The sequence below is a fragment of the Pollicipes pollicipes genome, unplaced genomic scaffold, assembly GCF_011947565.3.
Source record: "Pollicipes pollicipes isolate AB1234 unplaced genomic scaffold, Ppol_2.1 Scaffold_5724;HRSCAF=6776_pilon_pilon_pilon, whole genome shotgun sequence".
Lineage (NCBI taxonomy): Eukaryota > Metazoa > Arthropoda > Thecostraca > Pollicipedomorpha > Pollicipedidae > Pollicipes > Pollicipes pollicipes.
Window position 1 is genome coordinate 54709091 of NW_023596746.1, and position 24338 is coordinate 54733428.

The following is a 24338-nucleotide window of genomic DNA, read 5'->3' on the forward strand; positions in this document are numbered from 1 at the left end:
TAGACAGTTCAAATACACAGCTTTTAACAAACATTCTGTTTATTACACACGTACACGAGCGTATGTCGCAGAGCTAGAGGCCAGCCTCAGCGTGGTCGGGCCGGCTGGCCGGCCGGCATCAGTCCTCCATGTCGCTGAGGCCGGGCCGGGTGGGCGTGCGCCGCGCCCGCTGACCCCGGTTGAACGAGGCGCCCACGTCGTTCGGCGCCGGCCGTTTCCGCAACCCCAGGATCGGCGACGTTAGCGCGTCCTCCAGGGTCTGGCGGAGGGTGGTGGGAGGTGAGGGCAGCCCGTCCAGGGTCTGGTGGAGGGTGGTGGGAGGTGAGGGCTGCCCGTCCAGGGTCTGGTGGAGGGTGGCGGGAGGTGCGGGCGGCCCGTCCAGGGTCTGGCGGTGGGTGGAGGGTGGTGGGAGGTGAGGGCAGCCCATCCGGGGTCTGGTGGTGGGTGGTGGGAGGTGAGGGCTGCCCGTCCAGGGTCTGGTGGAGGGTGGCAGGAGGTGAGGGCAGCCCATCCAGGCTCTGGTGAAGGGTGGCGGGAGGTGAGGGCAGCCCGTCCAGGGTCTGGTGGAGGGTGGTGGGAGGTGAGGGCAGCCCGTCCAGGGTCTGATGGAGGGTGGTGGGAGGTGAGGGCAGCCCGTCCAGGGTCTGATGGAGGGTGGTGGGAGGTGAGGGCTGCCCGTCCAGGGTCTGGTGGAGGGTGGCGGGAGGTGAGGGCAGCCCGTCCAGGGTCTGGTGGAGGGTGGTGGGAAGTGAGGGTTGTCCGTCCAGGGTCTGATGGAGGGTGGTGGGAGGTGAGGGCTGCCCGCCCAGGGTCAGGTGGAGGGTGGGGGAAGCCTCGGACCGCCCCGGCACGGGGCCCACACCGCACGGCTTAACACGCTCTTCTTCGTGAGATGTTTTGCCATTCAGTGCTGTACTCTATGGTCAGATCGTATCAGCCGCCCAAACCTCGCCAGTCTGCTCCATGCGTGGTGCAATGAAACTCTCCTTCTCCGCGACGCGAGATTAAAATAAGACAGCGCGATACAACAGCGGTTGTTGTACGCCTCAAATTTGGCCATGACTAATAAACCGGATTTTTTGGATTTGTGAACACACTAAAAAAAAACGTCGAAGGAACATCTTCCATGCGGAATGCACAGCTTCATCAAATACCGCTCCACTGTGCCCCAGCTCTAAACTCTTAAACGAGGACCGCTCCAGCACACGCCACCGCACCTGTCAGCGCGACAACCCGTCGTACTCACCGCGTCCCTAGTGAGTCCGTAGCTTTGGAGGCCTTGTTTCACGCTCTGCCACTTGGCGTTCACCTGGGCGTCATTTTTCCTTTGCACAGAAGCCTCGACGCGGTCAACCTGCCGACGTGAAAACGCTGACGGGATTGCTCAGCACTTGTATGGGGTTTGAGCTGCTGTGGCCACCTTGCAGACCATTCGCTGCGGTTCACAGCCCTGCCCTTCATACGACATACAACCCTCTAGTTTCTGGGCCACACGCCCACACAAACCTGCGGTTTATTCCGTGCGGACTATCAGCGCTATCAAATCCTGCCATGCCACTGGTCATGCGGCGTACAAGGTCAAGAAAAATATAGCTGTCGAGTCGTTCATGTCAGGACACTCACGGCGTCCGAGACAACGGCGAAGCCGTCTCGTAGCTTGTACGGCAGGTCGGCCAGCAGTGGTTGCCCCAAGGTCTCCACCGCCTCGGCCGGCCGGTCCAGGTCGGCCAGGCTGAGGGCCTGTCGGTCAGGGGCAGCCGTCAGGCACGGCGCCGGGTCAGTTGCAGTCCGAAGTGACGTCACGAGCCCGATGACGTCAGGCACCAGGTGGCGTCTCGGGCGTCGGGTCAACAACAGCACGCCGAGCGGAATACGGCAGGCCGATGCCGGACTAGAGACAAGCTCCAACCGTGCTTCAGGTAGACAGATACCCCCGCCGCCGCGAGGCCGAGAGACAGATACCCCGCCGCCTCCATCCCCCTGACAGACCGACCACGGGTTCCTGTCGCTGGCAGCACGGAGGGCCCACCACCGCGAACCACGCACCCCGGGGGAAGTGGACATCCCGAACAAAAGGCGACTGCTTCCCAACTGGCTCCCATGGGCTGTCCGCGCCCCTGCGAGGCCACGGACGGCGGCATGCCGGCCTGCGGTCGCGTCAGGTCAGGTCAGGTCGGGTCGGACGCCGTCACACCGGCCGCCATCGGCCGTCCGCGCCCCGCGAGGCCACGGACGGCGGCGTGTCGGCCTGCGGTCAGGTCAGGTTGGGTTGGGCGCCGTCGCACCGGCCGCCCGCGCCCCGCAAGGCCACGGACGGCGGCATGTCAGGCCAGGTCGGGTCGGACGCCGTCACACCGGCCGCCATCGGCCGTCCGCGCCCCGCAAGGCCACGGACGGCGGCGTGTCAGGCCAGGTCGGGTCGGGCGCCGTCGCACCGGCCGCCATCGGCCGTCCACGCCCCTGCGAGGTCACGGACGGCGGCGTGTCGGCCTGCGGTCAGGTCAGGTTAGGCCAGGTCAGGTCGGGCACCGCTGCACCGGCCAAGACGGCCCGTCCCGTGCGGCAGCGTACGGCTGCCCTGGGGCCAGTCGCACGGGACCGGACGCAGTGAGGGAAGCCCGGCCGGACGACAAGGGTGGGACGTCGAGACACACAGCTGACAATGGGTAACGACGGCTGATGATTTCTGAGGAAACGCGATACCAGATGGCGGGATGCCGATCACAAGGAGTGCGTGGCGTGCAAACGTGTGTAGCAGTGCGTGATTGAAGGTCACGCTGGTGCACCGCCTATCAACATGCCTCGCAGTGTGACGGTGAGAGTGGAGCCAGACGTCACAGTCGGGCCTGGTCGCCGTCTCTTTACAGTGGGTCTGGCAGTGTGACGATGAGAGGGGAGCCAGACGTCACAGTCGGGCCTGGCCGCCGTCTCTTTACAGTGGGTCTGGCAGTGTGACGATGAGAGGGGGGCCAGACGGGGCCTGGCCGCCGTCTCTTTACAGTGGGTCTGGCAGTGTGACAATGAGAGGGGGGCCAGACGGGGCCTGGCCGCCGTCTCTTTACAGTGGGTCTGGCAGTGTGACGATGAGAGGGGAACCAGACGTCACGGTCGGGGCCTGGCCGCCGTCTCTTTACAGTGGGTCTGGCAGTGTGACGATGAGAGGGGGGCCAGACGTCACAGTCGGGGCCTGGCCGCCGTCTCTTTACAGTGGGTCTGGCAGTGTGACGATGAGAGGGGGGCCAGACGTCACGGTCGGGGCCTGGCCGCCGTCTCTTTACAGTGGGTCTGGCAGTGTGACGATGAGAGGGAGGCCAGACGTCACGGTCGGGGCCTGGCCGCCGTCTCTCACCAACAGATCTCGCAGCAGGGGCTTGGCCGTGTCCCTCCGCCGCCGGAGGAGCCGCAGCGCCTCGTCCGGCGCCCCCTGGCGCAGCAGCAGCGCTGCCGCCAGCGCGACGGCCCGCGGCGACGTGGCGTGTCCCACCTCCTCCAGTCGCAACAGCAGGTCGCGCACGTATTCAAACGACGCCGCCGAGTTCTGCGGCGCGAGCGACGACGCATCAGGGTCGGGGTCGGCGTCGGAGGCAACGAGTCCGAGTCGCCCTCGGGCTCGCCGAGGACAAGTCGGAGTCGGCTGAGTGGGAGGGGGAACTCGGAGTCGCCTCCACAGGTCAGTCAGGGTGGCCGTGAGAGAAGTCGGTCCCATTCGGTCGTAGGAGACGCGTCGAAAGCACCTCGCGTCGGTGGCGAATTGGAGCCCATCTTGGCGTGCTAGCCAGTGTCGGATGAGTCAGGGATGGTCTCAGAGGACGAAACGGACAGCTTTCGATGAGCCAGAGTCGGAGTCAGCTTCACAGGCCGAGGGAGAGTAGTAAACGGTACGAGGCAGGAGTCACGAGTCGAGTCCCGCCGTGGGTAAAGCCAAGGGACAGAGGACGGCTTTGGAATAGTCATCTCATTGAACAGCCTGCTGACGAGATTTGGTACTCGTATGTCAAATAACGTATTCGAATAAAAAACATTCCGTAACAGTTGACTGCACCGACGCGCTCACCGGGCTGTCCTTAGTGGCAGCAGTGTATCAACGACGTTCGTTTAGTCTAGCATTTTCTTTTTACAATTTTACTAAATGCGGCTCAATGCCTTAAAGAAAGACCAAATGCTTGCGAAACCCAGCTCCACGCACACCTGCCGTGCACACTTGTTCTCTATGCCGCCAGCCCTCACCAGCTGGTAGCAGGCGGCCATGGCCAGGGCGACGCAGTCGGCCGGGTACTTGGAGCCGTGTAGCTGCCGTGTTTGCACCTCATCGAAGGTGTCCAGCACGTCCTGGTACCGGCCCTGCTTGTACAGCAGGTCCAGCAGCAGCGTGAAGCTCGTCAGCTGGTCAAAGAAGCCGTCCAGCTCCGGATTTCGGAACGCCTGCGGAGCGGAGCGGCATTGTCGCAGCTTCGGACAGGGGGACACCGAGCAGCAGCCGGGCCACGCCTGCGGAGCGGAGCGGCATTGTCGCAGCTTCAGACAGGGGGACACCGAGCAGCAGCCGGGCCACGCCTGCGGAGCGGAGCGGTACTGTCGCAGCTTCGGACAGGGGGACACCGAGCAACAGCCGGGCCACGCCTGCGGAGCGGAGCGGTACTGTCGCAGCTTCGGACAGGGGGACACCGAGCAGCAGCCGGGCCACGCCTGCGGAGCGGAGCGGCACTGTCGCAGCTTCGGACAGAGGGACACCGAGCGGCAGCCGGGCCACGCCTGCGGAGCGGAGCGGCATTGTCGCAGCTTCGGACAGGGGGACACCGAGCAGCAGCCGGGCCACGCCTGCGGAGCGGAGCGGCACTGTCGCAGCTTCAGACAGGGGGACACCGAGCAGCAGCCGGGCCACGCGCTGTGGTCTGGACAGGACGCATGACAGTAGGAGGAACGATCTTGACGCATCCACTTACATAAAAAGATTCTCTTGTACGCTTTTCTGCCCGATGAAACCTGCGCTACACAGTTGTGGCGAACACGATTACACGCTTCGAATGAGCTCATTTTGTGTTAGCGTCATAATGAGAACGTTCACCGAAGTTCTGCTTACCTGAAGTGCCTGATCTGCCAGCTGATGGTGCCAGTACATTCGCATGACGACCGGACCAAAGACGAAACTACCGAATCGCACCGATGAAGCCTGTGAATGCAGCCTGTAAAACCAGATGTGCTGTAAAGAAATGGCAGAACTAATAACAGCAGTTAAAACAGCCGTGGGTAAAGTGAAAAGGTTTCTTAAACCCAATGAAAGGCTTAAAGATTACAACAAAGCAAAGGGATGAGACAGCTGGCATTAGTGCAGATCGACTGCCAGACTGACAGGGATGGTGATGAAAAGGGTTTCACCAGCCAGGATAGCAGGGCATATTCATTAACTGAACAACACCAGGTCTAAATGGGAACAGTGTCGCGTGCGCGTCCGAGTCGTTCGGGGGTCACCGACCGGGCAGCGAGCGGAGCCAAGCGGACCGAGCGCAACGGTGGGAGGTCGGACACGTGCTAGGACGAGCGCAGCGGCGCAGGCGCGCGCCCAACAATACATGCGACGTCGCGTCAGCGATGGCTTGGTGGGGGCTGCCTTAAATTGGAACATCACCACCAAATGCGTGGCAAGAGGCCACGATGGGTCATGCCCCAATAGTAAGACAGCGTTCATTTGCCAGAGACCATCGCCCGCGCAGCTGTCACCTGGTTATCATGCGCGTGAGGAGCACTTGGTCTTGCTCTTCAGCTTCGGCCACGTGCACCAGCTGACGTAGCTCCTCTGAGAAGGCCATACGCTCAAGGCCACTGGCGAACTTCTCCAGGCGCTGATGGAGCTCATCCTTTGAGTCGGCCAGACGCCGGCCCACCTGGGTCCGCCGCTGGCGGTACTCGTCCACGCCCAGCCGACCAGCGCCAAACAGGGTGCGAGCTGGCGGCACAGACAACTCACCGCTGAACACCATCAGCTCAATTGCCTCATGACTGCACCATGATGACCTGCTTCACAACAAATGTACCTGTTGGGCCAATAGCATAAAAATTATAACTCAAGCCCATCAGGAATGAAAAACTAAAGACACGGCTTGGTGCAGAACCATAAATTGGCACAAGATGAGCACTGCACTACATGCTTTGCAGCATGTTATGGCAGGTGATGAGCAAATAGACATGGCAGCCAATGCCCAAAGCAACTGAATTGAGAATTATAACCAATGCCATTGACCTGGGGGTCCAGTATAAAGGCTCAACTGAGGGCGAAACTAACTAAGTTTTACTTGAGAGCTTGGTTTCATGCACTAGTTTCTGGTGCTCATTTCACATTCATTAATGACAGGGACTGCAACAGACATGTTCCACATACTTTTTAAAGGCTGAAGTAGGGTAACCAACCTAAAATAACCAAGGTCAACATCCTGTTTTCAGAATATACCGCTTTGTGTTTCGCTGACACTTACTCAAAATGACAAAATGGGGACAATCTTGTAGGTATTTAGTCACCTCAATCTCACAAAAGTCAAACAAGGTCACTGACCTAATTGACATTTTGCTTAGGACAGGTGCAGCAGCTTCACAGTGGTTGCATGAGGAGGCATGGGGGCACTTAAAACACCAATCTGCAGTTTGGCCTTGTTTGACCTATTTGATCCAAGGCCATGACCTAGGAACATCAAATTTTGGTACAGGTGAGTTCACATATGGGCCAACACACTCTGTGAATTTGGTGTCTCTAGCTCTCCAAATTTCTGAGATCTAAAGGGTGAGGGTCAAATTGACATCCCATCACCCAGTGAAGGATATTCAACTGGTCACCCTAGCATGTGTTAACTGTTGGCGAATATCAATACAATACACTTGTGTATCCATTTCCGGAGCATGGAAATGTGTTATGGAGGTCATTCCATAGCAAAGACCAGAACCATATGGAAAGGGTGCAATAACCAGTTTTATATATAGCTAACACAGAAGCCTTGTTGCATACAAGCTCATTACTTGGCTTACTTAACAGGCCAGAGGACCTTAATCAGTTTCATGAAAAAGTTCACATATTTGGTAGTGATTAGACAAACCAACCCAGGTGGCTGATAAAGATGTTCCAAACATCTGACCTGCTGACCAGCTGGAGGTCCAATGCATTGAGGCTCTAGTCATGTCAGATATGCTTGTGCCCTGGCAATGATGTCACTTACCACTGCTTTGTTTGCATGCAATGCCTTAACAATGCAGTTCTCACAGGGCATGCATCTCTGGTTGTACATGAGCTGCCAACCAGCTACTAGCATCGGACATGGAAGAAGCTCAGGCTATCCACACAGATCATGGTTTCTTATCCAGCATGGCACTGTGGTTTTTTATTTCAATCCTTTATAACAATATAAGTACACCCAATTAAACTGCATTTGGACCACATGCTTGCATGTGGTAACCAAAAAATGGCAATACTTGTAGGCCAGGCTCAAGAGATCAACCACCATGTATCTAAAATCTTACCATGCTGGGATACAGCATCTCTCCGCCGCCCTAAAGCTCTCAAGGAACTAGGAATGATGGAGAACATCATTTCAGAAGTCAGGGAGCAAACTGATGAGCCAAAAGCTTAAAGACAAAAATATTCATTAGCTATAGTCTTGCTAAAAATGCAAACCACATGATTACATTTACACACTGTGATATGACCCTTAATCTCTGTGAGGAAAGTCAAGAGTATAAGGTAGGGTCTAAAAAACTGGCATATGATGCAGACATGCAAGTTTTCGAAAACGGCCCGCTGGATCGCTTTAAAACCTTCACCAATGGATTCTGTGCAGTGAGGTAGAACATAGGGAGGCAATAATGAGACCTGACCTGAGGTCAAACACCTCAAAAATGTGAGAGGAATATTTCACAAGCCAATGCAGACAGCTCAGATCTTGGGCCTACAGGACCAAACACTGTGGGACTTAACAGGCCAGAGGACCTTATTCAGGTTCATGAAAATGTTCACATATTTGGTAGTGATTAGACAAACCAACCCAGGTGGCTGATAAAGATGTTCCAAACATCTGACCTGCTGACCAGCTGGAGGTCCAATGCATTGAGGCTCTAGTCATGTCAGATATGCTTGTGCCCTGGCAATGACCACTGGATGCCCCATGCCTGATTCCCTCTTGCAGTTCCAAATTTGGTGACACTAGATCAGGTCAAAAGTCACCAAATTTCACAAAGTCCAAAATTATTGCTTGCAGACAACCCATAGCTCAGGACCTACTGGCAGTGACCAGTCCAGTAGGTTCAGACCAATAAGTTGTCCTCAAGCAAGAATTTTGGACTTTGTGAAATTTGAAGGCCTTTGACCTGACCTGGGGTCCCCAAATTTGGAACTGGAAGCCAGAATCAGATACGGGGCATCCAATGGTGAAGGTCTCACAATGATTGGTCCCGTAGGCTCAGGACTGAGTTGTCTGCATCTGCATGTAAAATTTTCTCTTCACATTTTCGAGGCATTTGACCTCAGGTCAAGTCTCAACATCACCTCCCCATGACTCACCTCATTGCACGGAATCGATTGGTGAAGGTTTCAAGGCGATCGGGGGAGCCGTTTTAGAAAACTTACGTGTCTGCGTCACATGCCGATTTTCTAGGCCCTCCCAGAGTCCAACAACGCGGCACCGGACGGTAACGCGCCAGCTTTGTATTGCATGCGCCGCCCAGAGGAAAATATAATCCGCAACTAAATCGCAAGATGGTCAGTTAGAGCGCTGACGCCATCGAAAAGAAATACAATTGCAGATTGCGCATATCACGCATTACGTGTAGTACCCCTGTGCGAAGCTTGCGTCGATCGGTGCTTGCTGTCTACCGATGAGCCTTGTATCAACTACGAAAGTGTCATCGTGTATCCAACACCATTGCTTTTCCCACCAGGGTCGCGTTCCCCATCTGCAAAGTACCAACTTCAGTTGTCACCTATGAGGTCGCGAGTATCTACGTCAAACATCAGCGACTATCTCCAAACCGCAGGGGCTGTCGTGACGTACTTACATCTAGCGTCATAGCTTGCAACTTGTGGACAGCTCTTGGCGATGGGGAACGCGGCCCAGGTGTAAACCAAGCACCATGGACGGTTCTCCACAGGCGCATATCTGCGCGCTCACTTTGGAAAATGAACGCCGGATCCATGGCACGTGAAATGGGCTGACTGGCACTTGGTCTAATTTCGGTGACGCCTGCCGCACCGCCGACACATGGGTGTGCACGCTCTTCGCAGGCTTTTTCGCCCTTGGACGTGGTTCTCTTCCTGCTTCGGGGTCTTAGATGCGAGATGACCCATGACATAGCGCATCAATACCTCTAAATATCGCGCGACTCCCGCTCCCGACGCACACTACGCCGTCTGGACAGCGCCGTGCTGGCAAGATTCTGCCCGTCCTTGCCCCCAACTCTCTTAGGCGTGGAAACAACCGGCACTAATCAATCGTATGGTGCTCCCTAACCGCAGCGTCGTGTCTGAGAATGGAAGGACTGTGTGGATGCTCCGTTTGTCCGCTCCTCGGGATGCCCTTCCATTCTTCAGGATTGAGCTCCACAAATGATGTCCAACATCCGCATTGTTGGTGCTGAAGGCATTCGTGAGGGTGATTTCCTCGCCGACCCAATAATTTTCAACACACACTTATCAAAGCTGCCGCTCACAAAATCGCTTCTACGGAAATATCAATCAGTTAAGATTGGACTCCAGCACGTCAATCGATTCGCAGCCTAATCCTGGTCAGGTCTTCATCTCTGGGCTATCGTCGTCCGCTAGCACTCATCCACATGCCATGCATGCCTCCACACAGCATTAAAACACTCAGCGCGCGATGTTCAGCACTCTGTATTCTCGTGAGACAGTTAATCGCGCATCTCGCGCTTTTGCCTGGCCAGCTTCTTCTTGGAGACTTTCTTCTTAGTGGGCTCGTCGTCAGTGACGCGCGACACGACGTCCTGCTTCTCGGTCAGGATCACCTGCCGGAGAGGGGTGCCGCCGTCAGCTGGGCCGACCGCGCGGGGCCGCAAGCGGGGTCACGTGTACGGCGGCGCACGAGCCGAGGCGGACACAACACCCGCATACCGAGCGGGGGACCGACCAAACGTCGGCATACCGAGTCCGGACCGAAACAACACTGGCACACCGAATAGGGGGGGGGGGGGAGGGGTGGACACAGCACCGCCACACTGAGCGGGAGCGGGGGGGGGAGGGGCCAACATAGACCCGGCACAACGGGTTCACACTAAGCGGGAGGGACGAGGGGTCAACACAGACCCGGCACGAGCCGGAGGCGGACATAGCACTGGCACACCGAGTGGAGTTGGGGGACACAGCCGATTGCCACTCGCTCGGATCGGGTGAACGCTACGATTTGATAGTGCTGTTGTGGTCTTACAAAGCAGGATTGCTTTCAAAGATTGCAAAACAGATTGCTGGCAGCTATCAGCTTTCAACAAAGGCAAAAATGGAAGTGGCTGCCCTTGGAACATGTGTAAGGCAGGGATGGCAATGCTCAGTGTGCTTTCACCAGCAGGGGAAATCGGAACACACTCAAACACCGGAAGCACGAAAAATACAACGTATGAACCTTGCACAATTTTGAAACGCTCTCACCCTGAAGAACTTTAGGAACGAGATCTACACGCTACCAACACACAACGTCCCGATCGCTCCAAGCTGACCAAACTGATGACACAGTAACCCAGGTTTCACAGAGTACACAACCATAAAGTGACAGTGACGCACGCCCGCCGGCCCACACCGGCCTTAAATTAATCACCATCGTCCGGGCAGGCGACCAGGAGCGCGCCGTTTCCTAACCAGCGTACGGGGCTGCACGGGTGGAAGTCTCACCTCGACGTGGCATGGGCTAGCCATGTAGGGGTTGATGCGTCCGTGAGCGCGGTACGTGCGCCGGCGCATCTTGGCCGCGCGGTTGACCTGGATGTGCTCCACCACCAGATGGTCCACGTCCAGCCCCTTGAAGTCGGCGTTGGCCTCGGCGTTGCGCAGCAGCTGCAGCAGGTGTTCGCACGACTTCTTGGGCCAGCGGCCCTGCGTGGTGCCGAACGCCTTGGCCTGCAATGACGCGGATGTGGGAACGGCGCGGCAAGGTGCGGGCCCAGGCGGACCGGGAGCAGACCGGGGCTGGTGCCGGCAGCACGTGGCGACGCATCTAGTGGTGGGAATGGGTACGGCAGACCACCAACTGGGACAGACAACCAAACTGTTTCTTGTGAGGGATTTCAGGGCAGATTGCAGATGACCTGCATCTGGCTGTACCACCAAGAACTTAAGATCACTGAACATTTGGGACTACGGCTTTGGCATACCAATGGAGGACAAGATTTGCAACCATTGAACAATCCACGTGACTGGCGCAGTTGGACGTACAGGGGCAGCGCAGCCCAGAAGCTCCGCAGGTGTGCGGCTGTATTTCCCAAAGGCTCTTTGGCTTTAGGGGGAGCAGGTATTCAAAACCAGTTTTAACTGAGGCCTATTGTCTGAAACTTCAGTGTTCCTTGGCGTTTTTAACCCCAATACATTTTGTTCTCCACAAATATAGACCGGAAAGAATCTAAAAATTGTTCTCTGTGTGCGACATTGAGAGTATGAGACTGTGTTGTTCCAGTGTGCCATTTTTAATACTGATGTTTCATTTCATTCAAAGTGCATTTACATGAATTCCTGCATATGAAAAGTAGCACTTTTGTTGAGTGCCACCCATTGTACTATTCTTCCCATTGTACTATCTCTTCTCCCTCAAAGATAACCTAAATAAAGCTGTAATGACCTGCAGCACTTAGATGTTATACTCCGCTACCAGAATTTTTTTTTGGAATTCCCCGCACTCGACCACAGTCCAAACTTCCTACTGATGCATCTGAATATGAGATCATTAGCACCGCCACTTCCGGTGTTAGGTGGGGCCAACAAAAGCTTTCCTCGGTGGAAGTTGGGTGCCACACATACCTTGGTCTCCTCTGATTCCATTAAAATCCCTCATAAGCTGAGACCAGTTTTTTCGGCCACATTACGATGTTGCCAGAAAGTCGCTACTGAATGGTGGCTTACAGCAAACATTGGTTATATTGAAGCACAACCTCTAAAAAATGTATCCCTTGTCATCAAAAAGGCATGGAATCAGTCATTACAAAGAGGTGTCATCAAAAGCACAGCCAGCCAGATCTTGTCTGCCATGCCACTGACGCTACATGCATTGGGACACGCTTGAGCACCACCTTGTCGATTATTCAAGACTGCACCCCCACTGTTATCTGTTGATGCTGACCTGGGCACAACGTCCAACTCCGCCGCTGAACTTGGTGAAAGGCACACACTCCTTGTGGCCGATCACATTCTTCAGGTAGCGGGTTGCCCGCCTCAGGGGCATCTTTTTCAGCACCTTGGCTGTTTCATAGGTGTTCTGTAATTAAAAGCACAAATATACAACATAAGCTTACATTCCCTATCTTAATACCTATATATAATAAAAGACTGATAGCTAACATTCCCTAACTTCATAACAAAGAAAGACTGGGATGATGAAGCAATCTCAATGCCAACCCTGCATAGCAATACTGGTTTAAACTACTGCACATCTACAGCTTGGAGACTACCCATCCATCAACATGAAACACACGATCATAAAGTCAAACTTGATTTCAACTCTAATACAGTCACAGACAAAGCCACAAAAATATATCACTGGAGACCACAAAAATACATCAAGTTTATGATATTGCACCCTTGTAACAAATCTACTGTGATAATGTCCAAGCTGAATATGCAGGCAAACAGTTCAAGTACAGCACAAGAAGCACACCTTAAAGTGTGCCCTAAGGTTGTCAAAGCGAGACTTGCAGCTCTTGGCCTGATTGGCAGGCTCCCTTGCGTAACGTCCCATCCCTGGAACTGAAACGCAAAATCTTTGTTAGTCCAATCGACCCCCGCACAGCAGCTCAATACATTTGCCAGAGCCTATCTGTACTTACCCTGAGTAACATGGATCATCTGCAATTTGGTGGGTTTTCCCAAATTATTCCAAGGTGCCACACCTCAAGTTGGGGCAGGCTGAGCCAACATCTACACACAATCAGCTGCATTCTAAAAGCTTGGAATCCAATAGTTTCATTGTGTGGGCCATAGAATACTCTGCTGAGGTGCCAGGCTGGCGGTTGTGCGGTGTTGCAGGCAGTGTCTCCGTTCCCCCACACACACCATCAGGACAGATCAACAGGGACTCAAATGTGGATGGACTTGCCTCACCCATGTGAGGCAAGGCTTGCTCTTGCCCTGGACTGGCAATTTATGAGTGAGAAATGTTATTGGGCTTTGACACTTTAAATGTGGTTTGGTCTTGCTCTCCTTCTCAGTTCTTGCCTCCCCCCCCTTGTTCTGGACTGGCAGCATTGATGCAATGCCTGGCATGGTGGAGCTTCTATCCTCTCCTTAGTCATGCAGCACTACCAGAGAGGCTAGTACCTTGTTGCACACTCAACAGAGCTGATTAGCATGGCCACCACAACTTTTGCCAAACAATCATACCCAATCATACCCTAAGTCTTTGATTTGCAATACCGCTAAAGTAGAGACTGAACCTGGACCTGTGCCATCATACATGCATCTTGCCTGCAACACCGTGGGGTAAACCAGAAGTGACCTTCCTGCAGAAGCTCCTGCAAGAATGTGGGACTTTCAAACACCTGACTACATGCACTATATACATTCTGCTAGTGCATGGCTGCAAAATTTGGATCTTGCTTGACATGGTCCCCTGGGTCATACAGGGGGAGGGCACCCACATGAAGATGCATAGTATGTCAAGCAGAAAAGCTGCCATCAGGTGTACTATATGGCCCAGCATGACCACTGTGCCAGACCCTTACTCTCATGGAACACCATGTAATGGGGATATGCATGCCTCTCAGCATCTATAAACAAGACAAGTGTGATATAGATCTGAGGGCAAACAGGGCCAGTAAGCCAAAATGTGGGCACAAGCAAGCTCATTTTTGTTATAAGAAGGCAACCAGACATTTCAGCCTGCACAGTTTAACCTATGGTATCAGATACCTGATGTAAATGTTTCATCAGAGCCAGTGTCCTAGTGAGGCAATGCTGAACTAAGTTTAAGAAAGCTGAGTGGCCAAAGGCACACCCAGTTACTCTGACATGGCAGCTACCAGTATGGGGGCATGTCAACCTTTGTCCACCACACTGATATTCAATGCCACAAGACAATCCATGAACAGGGTCCATTTTAAAACCATGCTGTCCCCAGTGGAAAATGATGTGTTTACTTTAAAATGTTCTCTAGACAAATGGCCTTTTCCCAATTCATTTTTTTCCATACAAAAAGCATGTTGTCCACCCTCTGGTGATTAAGCAAAAAAAATTTCAAACTCAGTAACCATAGCTTGGCTTAAACCATCCTTGACCTGAACTGATCATAAAATGTATTGCATTAGGTGGGCCTTAAATGGCTCATACTGGTACTCATTGCATGACAAATTCTGTACATGTTCTCAAATATATGTCCAACGATGACATGTAGCACTCTTCTATGCTGATACTTAAGAGAAGACACAGTTGTTGAAGGCTGGGTTACACCTGCACTTAAACAATATGCCACTGTAGAGCCATGGCATCTTGGCTATGGTGTCTGTGGCATCTATGGAAACCATCTGCATTTAAGTACTACCTACAAACATCCTAATATGATAGTCACTGTTAAGCTATTGCCGTTAGGTTAGTGACCACTATAAGGTCCCTTCCTAATAATGACCTACATGGTTATCCTGGAGATAATCACTGACCAACATATTCAGCTTTGATGTTGCACATGGCTAATATAGGACACCTGCCACAGTTTCCTACTGTGAGCATTTGAAGTAGAGATATCCATGGCATTCTACCTTGTTCTTTAATGAATTATGATCATAAAATGGGGCAAAATGGATAGATGAACAAACAAATCATTCCAATGGAAACATGACATTACATCTACATTCTATATGGAAACGCAAGTAGCAAGCTTTCCAGTTAATAAACCTGTTAACACCTTAACTTAGCATGCCATGGACTCGCACATGCTGACAAAAATATCAGTCTAAGAGACACATTCATCACATCCATGAAAAAGTTCGTTTGTGAGAAAACTAAGTGCACCCAAAGGATCACCGAACCGAAGCACGGTAGGTGCACACAGTACCAGCGCACGAGACGAAGTTGGAGTTCGCTTCGACACTCCCCGACCGTCACGCTTCACAGACCCAATGCGTGAGCTGATCAAGGAATAAAAATTAAAAAACAATGTTTGAATCTAAATTCACAACAACGATAACGAAAGCCGTAAACCCGATGATAAGTATAATGCCGACAACCTCTTACCAGTTGTTTAGACGGAAAGGCCAGCGCCGCCGGTTCGAGAAAATATCGCAAATTATACTGGTCGTAATATCACGGTTCATCACTTGGAAGGCCGATAAAATGCAATTTTATGAAACTTTTATGGCGGTTGAAACATATATATCATGGAAACAAAGCCTTCATGGCCGCACGTGGGCTAGACTAAGGTGTTCCACAGAGCAGGTTTAATAAATGTAGTATTAAGCTTGGAGAAACGGTAGTGGTAATAACACAATAATAGTGTGATTTGGCTTTTGTAGGAGATATTGAATGTAGACTTGCGACTTCTAAAATGTAAGACCTTTTTCGTTTTTAGTGAAAGTAAAGTCATTTTAGTACACGGGAAATTGAATCCTCTTGTTATGCGTTGAGTTCGTCTACAAATATTACGTGCGTCATATATAGAACTTTATATCCGCGCCGTTACCGCTACTCTGGACCCCGCGTACACATCTTCGTACAAGTGGCCTTGAGTCCTCAACCCTCGCGGATGTCTGGCGTTGCTGCGACTAATGTGTCTGGATCTGTAGCTGAATGTTGAGTGCAAAAAGGATTTCAATTAAACCGAAATCGACGTTAGATAGAATACGGCTCAAAAAGTATTCTTGAGGAATCGGGTATGTACGAACGTAATTGCATTCTTTGCTGGGATGGATAGTGTCTGTGATATGGAACCAGGGCAGAGGGCCAGTCTACAAAAATAAGTTCACTGTTCCATGTGCTTACGTGATGTAAGTACTTAGCTTGGGGCAGGCATATGCTGAACTGAGGCCAGGTCAAATTTTTTTGTGTTTTGAACTTAATTTAGCCTGATCTTTATCATGTGTCAGTTGTGAGCTTGCTCACAGTTTCCTTTTGTGTAAGGAACTGGGCTCTCAGATGTATGGCTTGCATGCTCTGAAATTGCTACTGAGATCCTGGCAAAGCATTATCATCTAGGTAGGAGCTGGTGTGTGGAGAGAACTTGCAACATTTTCATGAAGCTTATTGCTCATGCAGCAGTGAATAGTTGTGATGTAAATGATGTTTTGAACCTGGTGTGGAATATGCCATTCTCACCACCTTGAAAGCATTGTGGGGCATCATCCTAAGATGTTATGGCAAAGGCAGTGTGTGCCAAGAGCATTCTTTCAACCTCCCTGTGCATGTTTGTCTGCAATGAGTGCCAAAGGCAGAGGGGATTTGGTTAAAACTACAAGCAATACTGACATTGTCAATCATGTTGTTAGGAAGTGATGCATATGGAGGCTGAGGAGGGCCTCTATCATAGTGGAATGATAAGGACCTCACTTTTGAGGGATTCTCAGGTTTGTTAGTGTATTTACATCATGCATCTTTGCTTTGGCACAGCATTGCCTTACAGGCCTGCAGAAGCCTGTGATTCTGAGATGGCCATATGGTCAGGCAGTGGGATTTAGGCTCATGTGTGCTAAATGGAATATTTGGTGTTGGTTCACATTGGTGCCTAATGCTAGAAAAAATTGTACATCATTTGTTGTGTTTAAGGCAAAACATATTATAAGTAATCATACAACAGGTAGATTCATGCTCCTACCTTCAAATTTTAATAACTGATAGTGACCCCCTGAGCCCCACATTCACCCCACCACCTTGACTCCTCAGCACTGTTTCTGTGTTATCATTGGGTAAGTACAATATTTCTGCTTATCAAGAACCTTAAAAAATGTATGGGGCCAAGGTAACAATAATAATGCAATGAAAAGCGTTTCTTATCGCATCTAGGTACTTTATGAAACAGATAAGCCAGAACAGTCCAGAACATAGCCTAAACTAGCTTAACCTAATCTAACCTGACCTAACCTAACCTAGCATAGCCTAACCTAGTCTAGCCTAACCTAACCCAGCCTAACCTAAACTAACCTAACAACCTAACCTAAGCTAACCTAACCTAACCTAACCTACCGCCCACCCCATCCCCTTTGACCCAGTGTCCCATTGGCATCCATGTTCCATGCCATATATATGTACCATATTAAGAAGTTTTGTTTAGCTGCCTTATTCTCATTTTGCTTTTCATTTCCACCCAACAACATCATTTCCCCACCATGGTGACAAATCTACAAACAATATGGAAAACCGCTTGGATATGCAAGGAACGTATTTCATAGGATTCTTGTTACCTTGGCCTCGTGCATTTTTATGGTTCTTGATGCGCAGTAATGTTGTAATCACACAGTACTGTTGTGATCGTGTGTAACAATGGCGCCGGGGTCGCGGTTGCTGCGTGTTTGTGGCGCTCAGATGTTTGCTATCATAGTTACTTAAGTTCCAAGGTAAGAGATTAGATGACCTGTTTTTATGTTCTGCCTTAAAAATGATGGTTGATGTACAGTGCTCTTTTTTAACATGAGGTAGCAAGGTATACCCTGATCAAATATATATTTTGTGACAACACCATTCCCATCATATTATCTTTTACAAAGGTGCCTGCATACACTCCTGCTGAGGCCTCCACTATTCTCAGGGTGTCCTTGGGGTGCAGGATATTGGGGAGGGAAAGCAAAAACATGACAGTAATTCTCACAAAGGTCTCAGGAGGCAAACTTTTGAAAAGCAAGTGTAATTCTACAGCTTCCATTTTAAAAAGGCACTTCACTCTATCTCCCATAATGCTTTTGCACCCTGAGCAGCTTACCTATCAGTTTCTGGAAGAACAGTATTTAAGTTCACACTTTTCACTTGAGTTTACTTGAAGAGATGGCACTCCTTTATTGTAAGGTTAGGGTTAGTTTTTGGCAAAGAAAGTCTGTGACTTACTTCCTTTACATATATTAAACCAAGGTCTGTTTGGTTGCAAGAATGCTTCTATGGTTTTGAACATGGTTGGTACTTGGAACATTGCCAATGGACATCTATGAGCCAGAAAGCACAGGTCATTTTTAAGTAGTCAATCTTTTTGCTAACACATTGTCGACAAAAAGATGTCAGTTTACAGGCCAGCACAGTTTGACCCAGTTTGCCCAAGATTTCCATGCTTTTGTTGTATGCCTGCTGAGGTGACACTTCTTATATGGTAGAGAGTGTATTCGCAGCAGCCAAGATGACACAGAACCCATGCTGTCAACAGCACTCATTTTTGTCATCAGCACAACAGGATTCTTGCCATTATCTTTTATGTTGAGTCAATGTTAGGATTTCATGCCTGCATGATACATTTGCTCAGAGGACTTAATTTGGTCCTTGTTAGAACCAAATGGAACATTGGCTTTTGCAAATGTTTGTAATTTGACCCAGCACAAGTCTTGAGAACTTTCGCCAACCCTGACTGATAGGTTTTGATATTGTGTCGCCAATGGTGCTGATATTGTGCCTGTGTGGGTAATCTTAGCCTGTTTTTTTGTTGTTGGTGGTGGTGCGCATAGCCGCATGTGGATTGCTCTGGCAGAAATTGCATTGTTTGCACAGTTCACGTCATAAGATCATGGCTGTAATGATGTCTGTAATTCCAGACGGGCGCGACTCTTCGCTACCGTAGCTGACGCGGCCGATAGTGGTCTGCCGCGCTGCTGACAACAGCCTGCCGCGCGGTGCCGTGTCGAGTGCCGCCCGTGAGCGCGGGGAGAGAGCGGCGGCGGCGGCCGGCCGGCAGTGCATGGCCGCGCGGCGGCGGCGGCGGCCCGTGAGTGGTGCGGCACCAGCGAGGTGCGGGCGAGACCGGGGCGTGCCGAGAGCCGCCGCCCGGGCGGCCCGGTGATGGTGATGAGTGCCTTCAGCCAGCTGGACCTGGAGAAGCGGCTCTCGCAGCTTAAGGACACGGCCGAGAGCATCCAGACGCTGTCCGCCTGGTGTTTGAAGCACAAACACCAGCACCGGCGCATTGTGAACAGCTGGTTCAAGATCATCAAGCGAGGTAGGTGGTCTGGCTGACCCGCCAGAGACTCCTCGGCACACTGATGTCACTGTGCCATCGACAATTCAGGCTCCTGTGCCGGATTGTTGGTAAGAAAATGCTTGATGTTTGATAATCACAGTTATGTGGGACATGATTCATGGAAAACCAATTATTTTCTCTAGAAATGAAATCCTGGCCATGCCTTCGCTCACCCCTGTTTGGGGCTCCAGCCATTACGGTGGCCACTAGCGCCGGAGGAGGGTTCATGGCGCAGCCGGGGGTCGGACCTACTTGGGAGGCCCACGTCGGAGCTGTGGTCCCAACCATCTATCAAAGTGGGAATTTTGACTTGGGGATTCATATTTCAGGGTTGGAGTACTTTTTGCCAACCAGTTTGGAGGTGAAAGTTTGTATCTGCTTCCATATACGAGGTGGAATAAAAGGGAAGCTTAATGCGTTGGCGGTAGTTTTGCTTGTAGAGATTGATTGTTTCATGTATGCTTTGATAATCAACAACGATCAGGCAAAGCCATTGACTAGGCTCATTTAAACTTGCCTTTAATATAATACATACCTCACAACCAATGAAAACTACTAAATTACTCCCGATCTACTTTTTCAAGAGCACTCTGTAATCCGTATGTTGTTTCCCCTCGCCTTGATGATGGGATCCTCCCCCCCCCCCCCTCTCCATGGTTTCATGTTTGTACTGAGGATGCCTCTCCGGAATGTAGTGCAATCGTGCAGTATATTTAAGCAGTCTATGAGGCATTTATTGCGTGTATTTTCACGCCAAAAACGTGTTCCTAGCTTTTCTGGTGTCGGAGCAGCGGCTGTTTTTGAGGAACACTGCACGGCGATCTACGGCCTGAGTGGCCTAAAAACTAGTACCAATCGCGATATTTCGTCGGGACCAATCCGCGGATGTTCTCTGCTAAGCTCCGTCGTCATTATTTTGGAAACGCCAGGCGGGTCGCCTTAATCCTCCGCATCAGTCCGCGTTATGAAAACGAACGATGCCGCGGAGAGCGCGCGGTGGGCCGACATTGTTACATTAACGGAGTCATGTACCATAAATGTATGCTCAAAGCACGTAAAAAGATGCATCATTGTACGCCATGAATGGGACGAGAAACATGCTTAGAAGGAATATTCTACATGAGAACATATTGTAAAGTGGAGATGACCGCTCCAGACAACACAATTGCTGTTTAGTAAATATGCTCAACACGTCATTGTTTGATTACGTCATCGCCTTGTAAAACACTGATAGCCAGTTGAGGGCTGTTATATCTGGAAATCGTGCTCACGAACGCCACACTGAACGGTTCTACCATTATATTTGTATTGTCGTTGATCGCGGCGCAGGTAATGGGATACCAGTATTTCAATAGCGCTACAGTGGCGTCATGGATGTCTGGGTGACCTTGAAATAGTCCTTCCTCAAATACATCTTCGCGGTCGCGTAGCTCCGAAGCCAGAGATGTGTAGGTCTTAAGAAGGGTAGGGCTGTGAACTTCGCCGAGTGATTTCAAGATGGCTCTTTCAGCTTAAAATACCTTACAGATGGGGAACACCCCCTTTAAGTGTTGTTTCGTTGCAAAGCATGGTCTCGTAGTTGTGATGTTGTTAAACTGAATAGTGCAACTTTTGGATCTGGTGTTGGAACAGCACCGGTTTTTTTTAGGAATACTGCATGGCGGTCCACGGCCGGTGCGGGCGGCGGGCGGCAACCGACGACACCACGGAACGCGCGCGTCAGGCCGACCTTGTTGCATTAAGTTAGCATGAATGAATGCTAACTTGCGTCATGAATACATGCTCAAGACACAAAGATATGCACCATTGTGCTCAGAATTGAACAAGAAACACCCGTGTGTTTTTTTTTCTCGCCATGGGTCACATAGTCTTGCATGTGTGATGTGAAGCTGAAAAAGTTGATTTTCCGGAAAATTTGACTTCTTCACCTGGCGTGGTTGGGTAAATTACTGACCTAACAGTATAAAACTGGTACTGATCCTCTGGTTTTTCCGCGATGGTGTGTTTTTGTTTGGAAACGCCGTTCTGGGGGTTCTTATTGACCCCCCCCCCCCCTTCTCCTATCAGTCCGCGTTATCAAAAACGGCGAATCAGGGCGAGGGTCTATGACAAAGATTCAAATACTGAGAGGGATGTTTTCAATTGTATGAGAAATTCGGAATGTTCATCATCACAGCCATAACTCAAAGGTGAATATAAGCATGTTGACTATTTTGTAGGCCGCAATATTCCTTCAGTAAATCAAAACAAAGACGCGCATTTGGACTGATTGTCCATCAGGCTAAGCTGTTTGCTTTCTTGGTACATCACTGTCACTTCAAGACTGGCATGGGAAAGTGGATGTAATTTAAATTATTCAAATATATATGACTTACGCACGGCACGCGAAAACGCGATTGTAGACAAGACTGACGCGGCTGTGGCGTATGTAATGTGCGGTGAGAGCGCGGAGGAAACTTGGCCCGATTGGAAGGTGTCGGTGAGGGTGGGTGGGTTATCGTTCGTGGACCTTGGTAAGAAAATTGTTTGAGATGGCTTGTTGGACGATTTTAATTGATGTGACGTATGTGTGTCTGGTACTTCTTCCTTGTTGTGGGTGATATATGTACGGTTTTGTGCGGGAAGCCTCGCGTGCTCATTCTTTCTAGTATGAAATTCGGAGTGTAAATTTAATATGGTTGAATTCCGTGAAAAACTTCTAGAATTCCAACACTGCCACTTATGCAGAACACTAGCGCTGAAGTTCTTTCCTCTGCGCTTATGGTTGCGGATGTCAGCAGGCATTTGCGAAACCAGGAAAGCCATCCACAGCGACCACTGCGATGCCAGCCGCGGAAGGTATTCCCATCCGCCGATAACTGGCTTTGGAGTGCAGGCTAATGCGATTAAGCCTGGAAATGCGTTCCCTCCAGTAGTGATCCAGTCAGTGAGAGGTGTGTTGTTCTTCCATTTATGTGATCGCTCAGTGAAATTTGTTTTTCTGCAAATGTAATATGCTGGTTTTCACTTGGATTTTTCCGTATTCATCCTGTGTTTGGAATTTTACATGCGCTGCTCTTGTCTGCGTGTCCTTAAGGACACGGTGAAAACAGTTATTCGAAAACTATGATGGTCGTGATGCATTTAATGGGCGTGATGCAAACATTCCTTCTGTTTTTAACTGAACGCACACAGCGCTTATACACACGGAAGCGAACACAGCGGAAACACGGCGACGACACGGTTTGGAGTCGCGGCGCGGCCACCCACGGATGGACACGAATCGCGCACGCATGAGAAGATGGGTGGCTGGAAGAGCCGTCCTCAGTCTTGCCCGACCCTCAAGAGTCACGGGACTTTTAGGATAGTGACCTTAAAGGTGCTGACTTCACCCAACCAATATTCCCAAGTACACGCTCAAAAATTCAAAATCAGGCGCCGGTAGTGTAGTGGCAAACGCGTCTGCTTTAACCACTGCGCATCTGGGAAACCAGAGGTACGGGGTTTGATTCCCCGCGGTGCCCGCCCTTCCTGCCAGGGTGAGAAGCAGGCGACGCCATATAGTCTCAGCAGCTGAGTGCGTCGTAAAAGCAGCCGGAGCCTTGACCCCAGCCGGTGCGGTTGTGCCTACGGGCCCACTCCGCGTCGCTCATCAGCTGTTGATGCGGTGCGTTTAACTTCGTGAGGGGAGCGGCCCGTGGTCTCGGAGCGTCTCTGCGATAGCAAGTGGTGACTCAGAGTAAAGCCGAAGCCAGATTGTTGCATCTGTGCCTGACGTAAGGTCAGCCAGCGAGTCAGCATTCCTTTCGGCAGATAACGAAGAAGGGCCTGCCCTGCATCTGATCTTTACCGCGAAAAAACCGACAGCGGTCAGTTGGTGAAATGATAAGGGCAATGGACGACAAACGCCAAAGAATGGTGTCACCAAAACACAAGGAAAATGCCAGTTTCGAAGATGGAGACATGCTTGCTGACATAAAAGCATCGATTGTGTCATCCATTGAGAGAGCAAACCCAACACTGGGAAGAAATCGACAAAAGGCTGTCGGCTTACGAAAACAAGTCGGGCCAAATGCAAGGCGAAATCTTTACCCGAGACTAGCATATCGAAAAGCTGGAAGCAAAGCTGCAGTCGTGCCATGAGACAATGGAATGCTTGGAAGAACAAGCAGAGGAGTTAGAGCGGCAGAGTCGGTCTGCAAACTTGATTTTTTGGAGCAAACAAATCGGAAAACGCGGGGACGGCGAAGACATAGCAGCTGTCCTGATCAAGCTGATAAATGAGAGCTTTCCCGGAAAGATCGTCACAAATGCGGACTTCTCAGCAGTGCATCGCCTGCAGAATGACAGCTCTGTCATGTGCGCCTTCAGGGATAAACATCTTCGAAACGTTATCAACGTAGATCGCACGAAACTGAGGCTGAGACGGCAGGACCCAGACGATACGTTGTTCGTGAATGAGTCCCTCACGAAATCAGAGCGATAAATTTTCAGCAAGGTCCACCTGCGTAAGAAAAAGGAACGAATCTGGACCGTATACACCAAACAGGGCATTCCTTGTTTCAAGATGGGCAGGGACTCTCCGCCAACGAGAGTCTTCTCACAACAGTAGCTTGGACTGGTCATGAGGGGTGCACCGCCTGCCCTACGTTCAGCTGGGCCCGTGCCCGCCTCTGCACCATCTGCCCCTGCGGCGGCCCGCCCTGCGACCACTGGCGTCCCCTGCGCTCGGGGGCCAGGCGCCCGGCCGGCGGCCGGTCGGCAGCCGTTCGCCCGCGGGCGGTCCGCTTGGGAGCGCTCGGCTGCCACGCCGGGGGCCGCCATGGAGCGGCCCGCTGGGCCGCCGTACGGCGCGGCGCTGCCGGCTGAGGCGGCGACTGCATCCGAGCTACGTGCGGGAGAGTCTTCAACTGCTGGGCCCCCTGCTGGGGCGTCATCTGCAACGGGACTTGCGGTTGAGGCATCGAGGGAGGCGGAGCGGTCAGCCGGGCAGCTGTCTGCCAAGCAGCTGCCCGCTGAGCCGCTGGCTGGCGAGGC

The 24338-nt window shown here is 51.4% G+C and overlaps 2 protein-coding genes across 5 annotated transcripts; both read right to left on the minus strand.

The window, feature by feature from the left end:
* Window positions 1–21: 21 nt before the first annotated feature.
* Window positions 22–7726, minus strand: LOC119103823 (pentatricopeptide repeat-containing protein 2, mitochondrial). 2 transcript variants are annotated; one of them, XM_037227481.1, is made up of 8 exons: window positions 7504–7726; window positions 5719–5944; window positions 5081–5183; window positions 4228–4422; window positions 3350–3538; window positions 1624–1740; window positions 1247–1354; window positions 22–259 (listed from the first exon to the last, which is right to left on the minus strand). In XM_037227481.1, the coding sequence occupies exons 1-8, from the start codon at window positions 7571–7573 to the stop codon at window positions 119–121; spliced, it is 1149 nt and encodes a 382-aa protein (XP_037083376.1). In that variant the 5' UTR covers window positions 7574–7726; the 3' UTR covers window positions 22–118. The 2 variants fall into 2 exon arrangements, with proteins under 2 accessions (XP_037083376.1, XP_037083378.1); XM_037227483.1 differs by lacking the exon at window positions 3350–3538 and having other exon boundaries at window positions 7504–7723.
* A 2106-nt stretch (window positions 7727–9832) lies between these two features.
* Window positions 9833–15433, minus strand: LOC119103688 (60S ribosomal protein L17). 3 transcript variants are annotated; one of them, XM_037227305.1, is made up of 5 exons: window positions 15413–15433; window positions 12846–12934; window positions 12312–12446; window positions 10874–11098; window positions 9833–9996 (listed from the first exon to the last, which is right to left on the minus strand). In XM_037227305.1, exons 2-5 carry the CDS (start codon window positions 12924–12926, stop codon window positions 9883–9885), a joined length of 555 nt encoding a protein of 184 aa, XP_037083200.1. In that variant the 5' UTR covers window positions 12927–12934; window positions 15413–15433; the 3' UTR covers window positions 9833–9882. The 3 variants fall into 3 exon arrangements, with proteins under 3 accessions (XP_037083200.1, XP_037083201.1, XP_037083199.1); XM_037227306.1 differs by having other exon boundaries at window positions 15406–15419; XM_037227304.1 differs by lacking the exon at window positions 15413–15433 and adding an exon at window positions 15234–15364.
* Window positions 15434–24338: the final 8905 nt, after the last annotated feature.

What these genes read in the sequence shown, in the direction of transcription:
- LOC119103688 (XM_037227305.1), bottom strand. Translation starts at nt 12,926, where the DNA reads ATGGGACGTTACGCAAGGGAGCCTGCCAATCAGGCCAAGAGCTGCAAG. An exon ending in GAGTTGGACGTTGTGCCCAG is followed by an intron (nt 11,099 to 12,311) that starts GTCAGCATCAAC and finishes GCGTCATTGCAG; the next exon opens with GCCAAGGCGTTCGGCACCAC. An exon ending in CTAGCCCATGCCACGTCGAG is followed by an intron (nt 9,997 to 10,873) that starts GTGAGACTTCCA and finishes CCTCTCCGGCAG; the next exon opens with GTGATCCTGACCGAGAAGCA.
- LOC119103823 (XM_037227481.1), bottom strand. Translation starts at nt 7,573, where the DNA reads ATGATGTTCTCCATCATTCCTAGTTCCTTGAGAGCTTTAGGGCGGCGG. An exon ending in TGGCCGCCTGCTACCAGCTG is followed by an intron (nt 3,539 to 4,227) that starts GTGAGGGCTGGC and finishes CTCGCGCCGCAG; the next exon opens with AACTCGGCGGCGTCGTTTGA. An exon ending in CCCTGCTGCGAGATCTGTTG is followed by an intron (nt 1,741 to 3,349) that starts GTGAGAGACGGC and finishes CCTGACCGACAG; the next exon opens with GCCCTCAGCCTGGCCGACCT.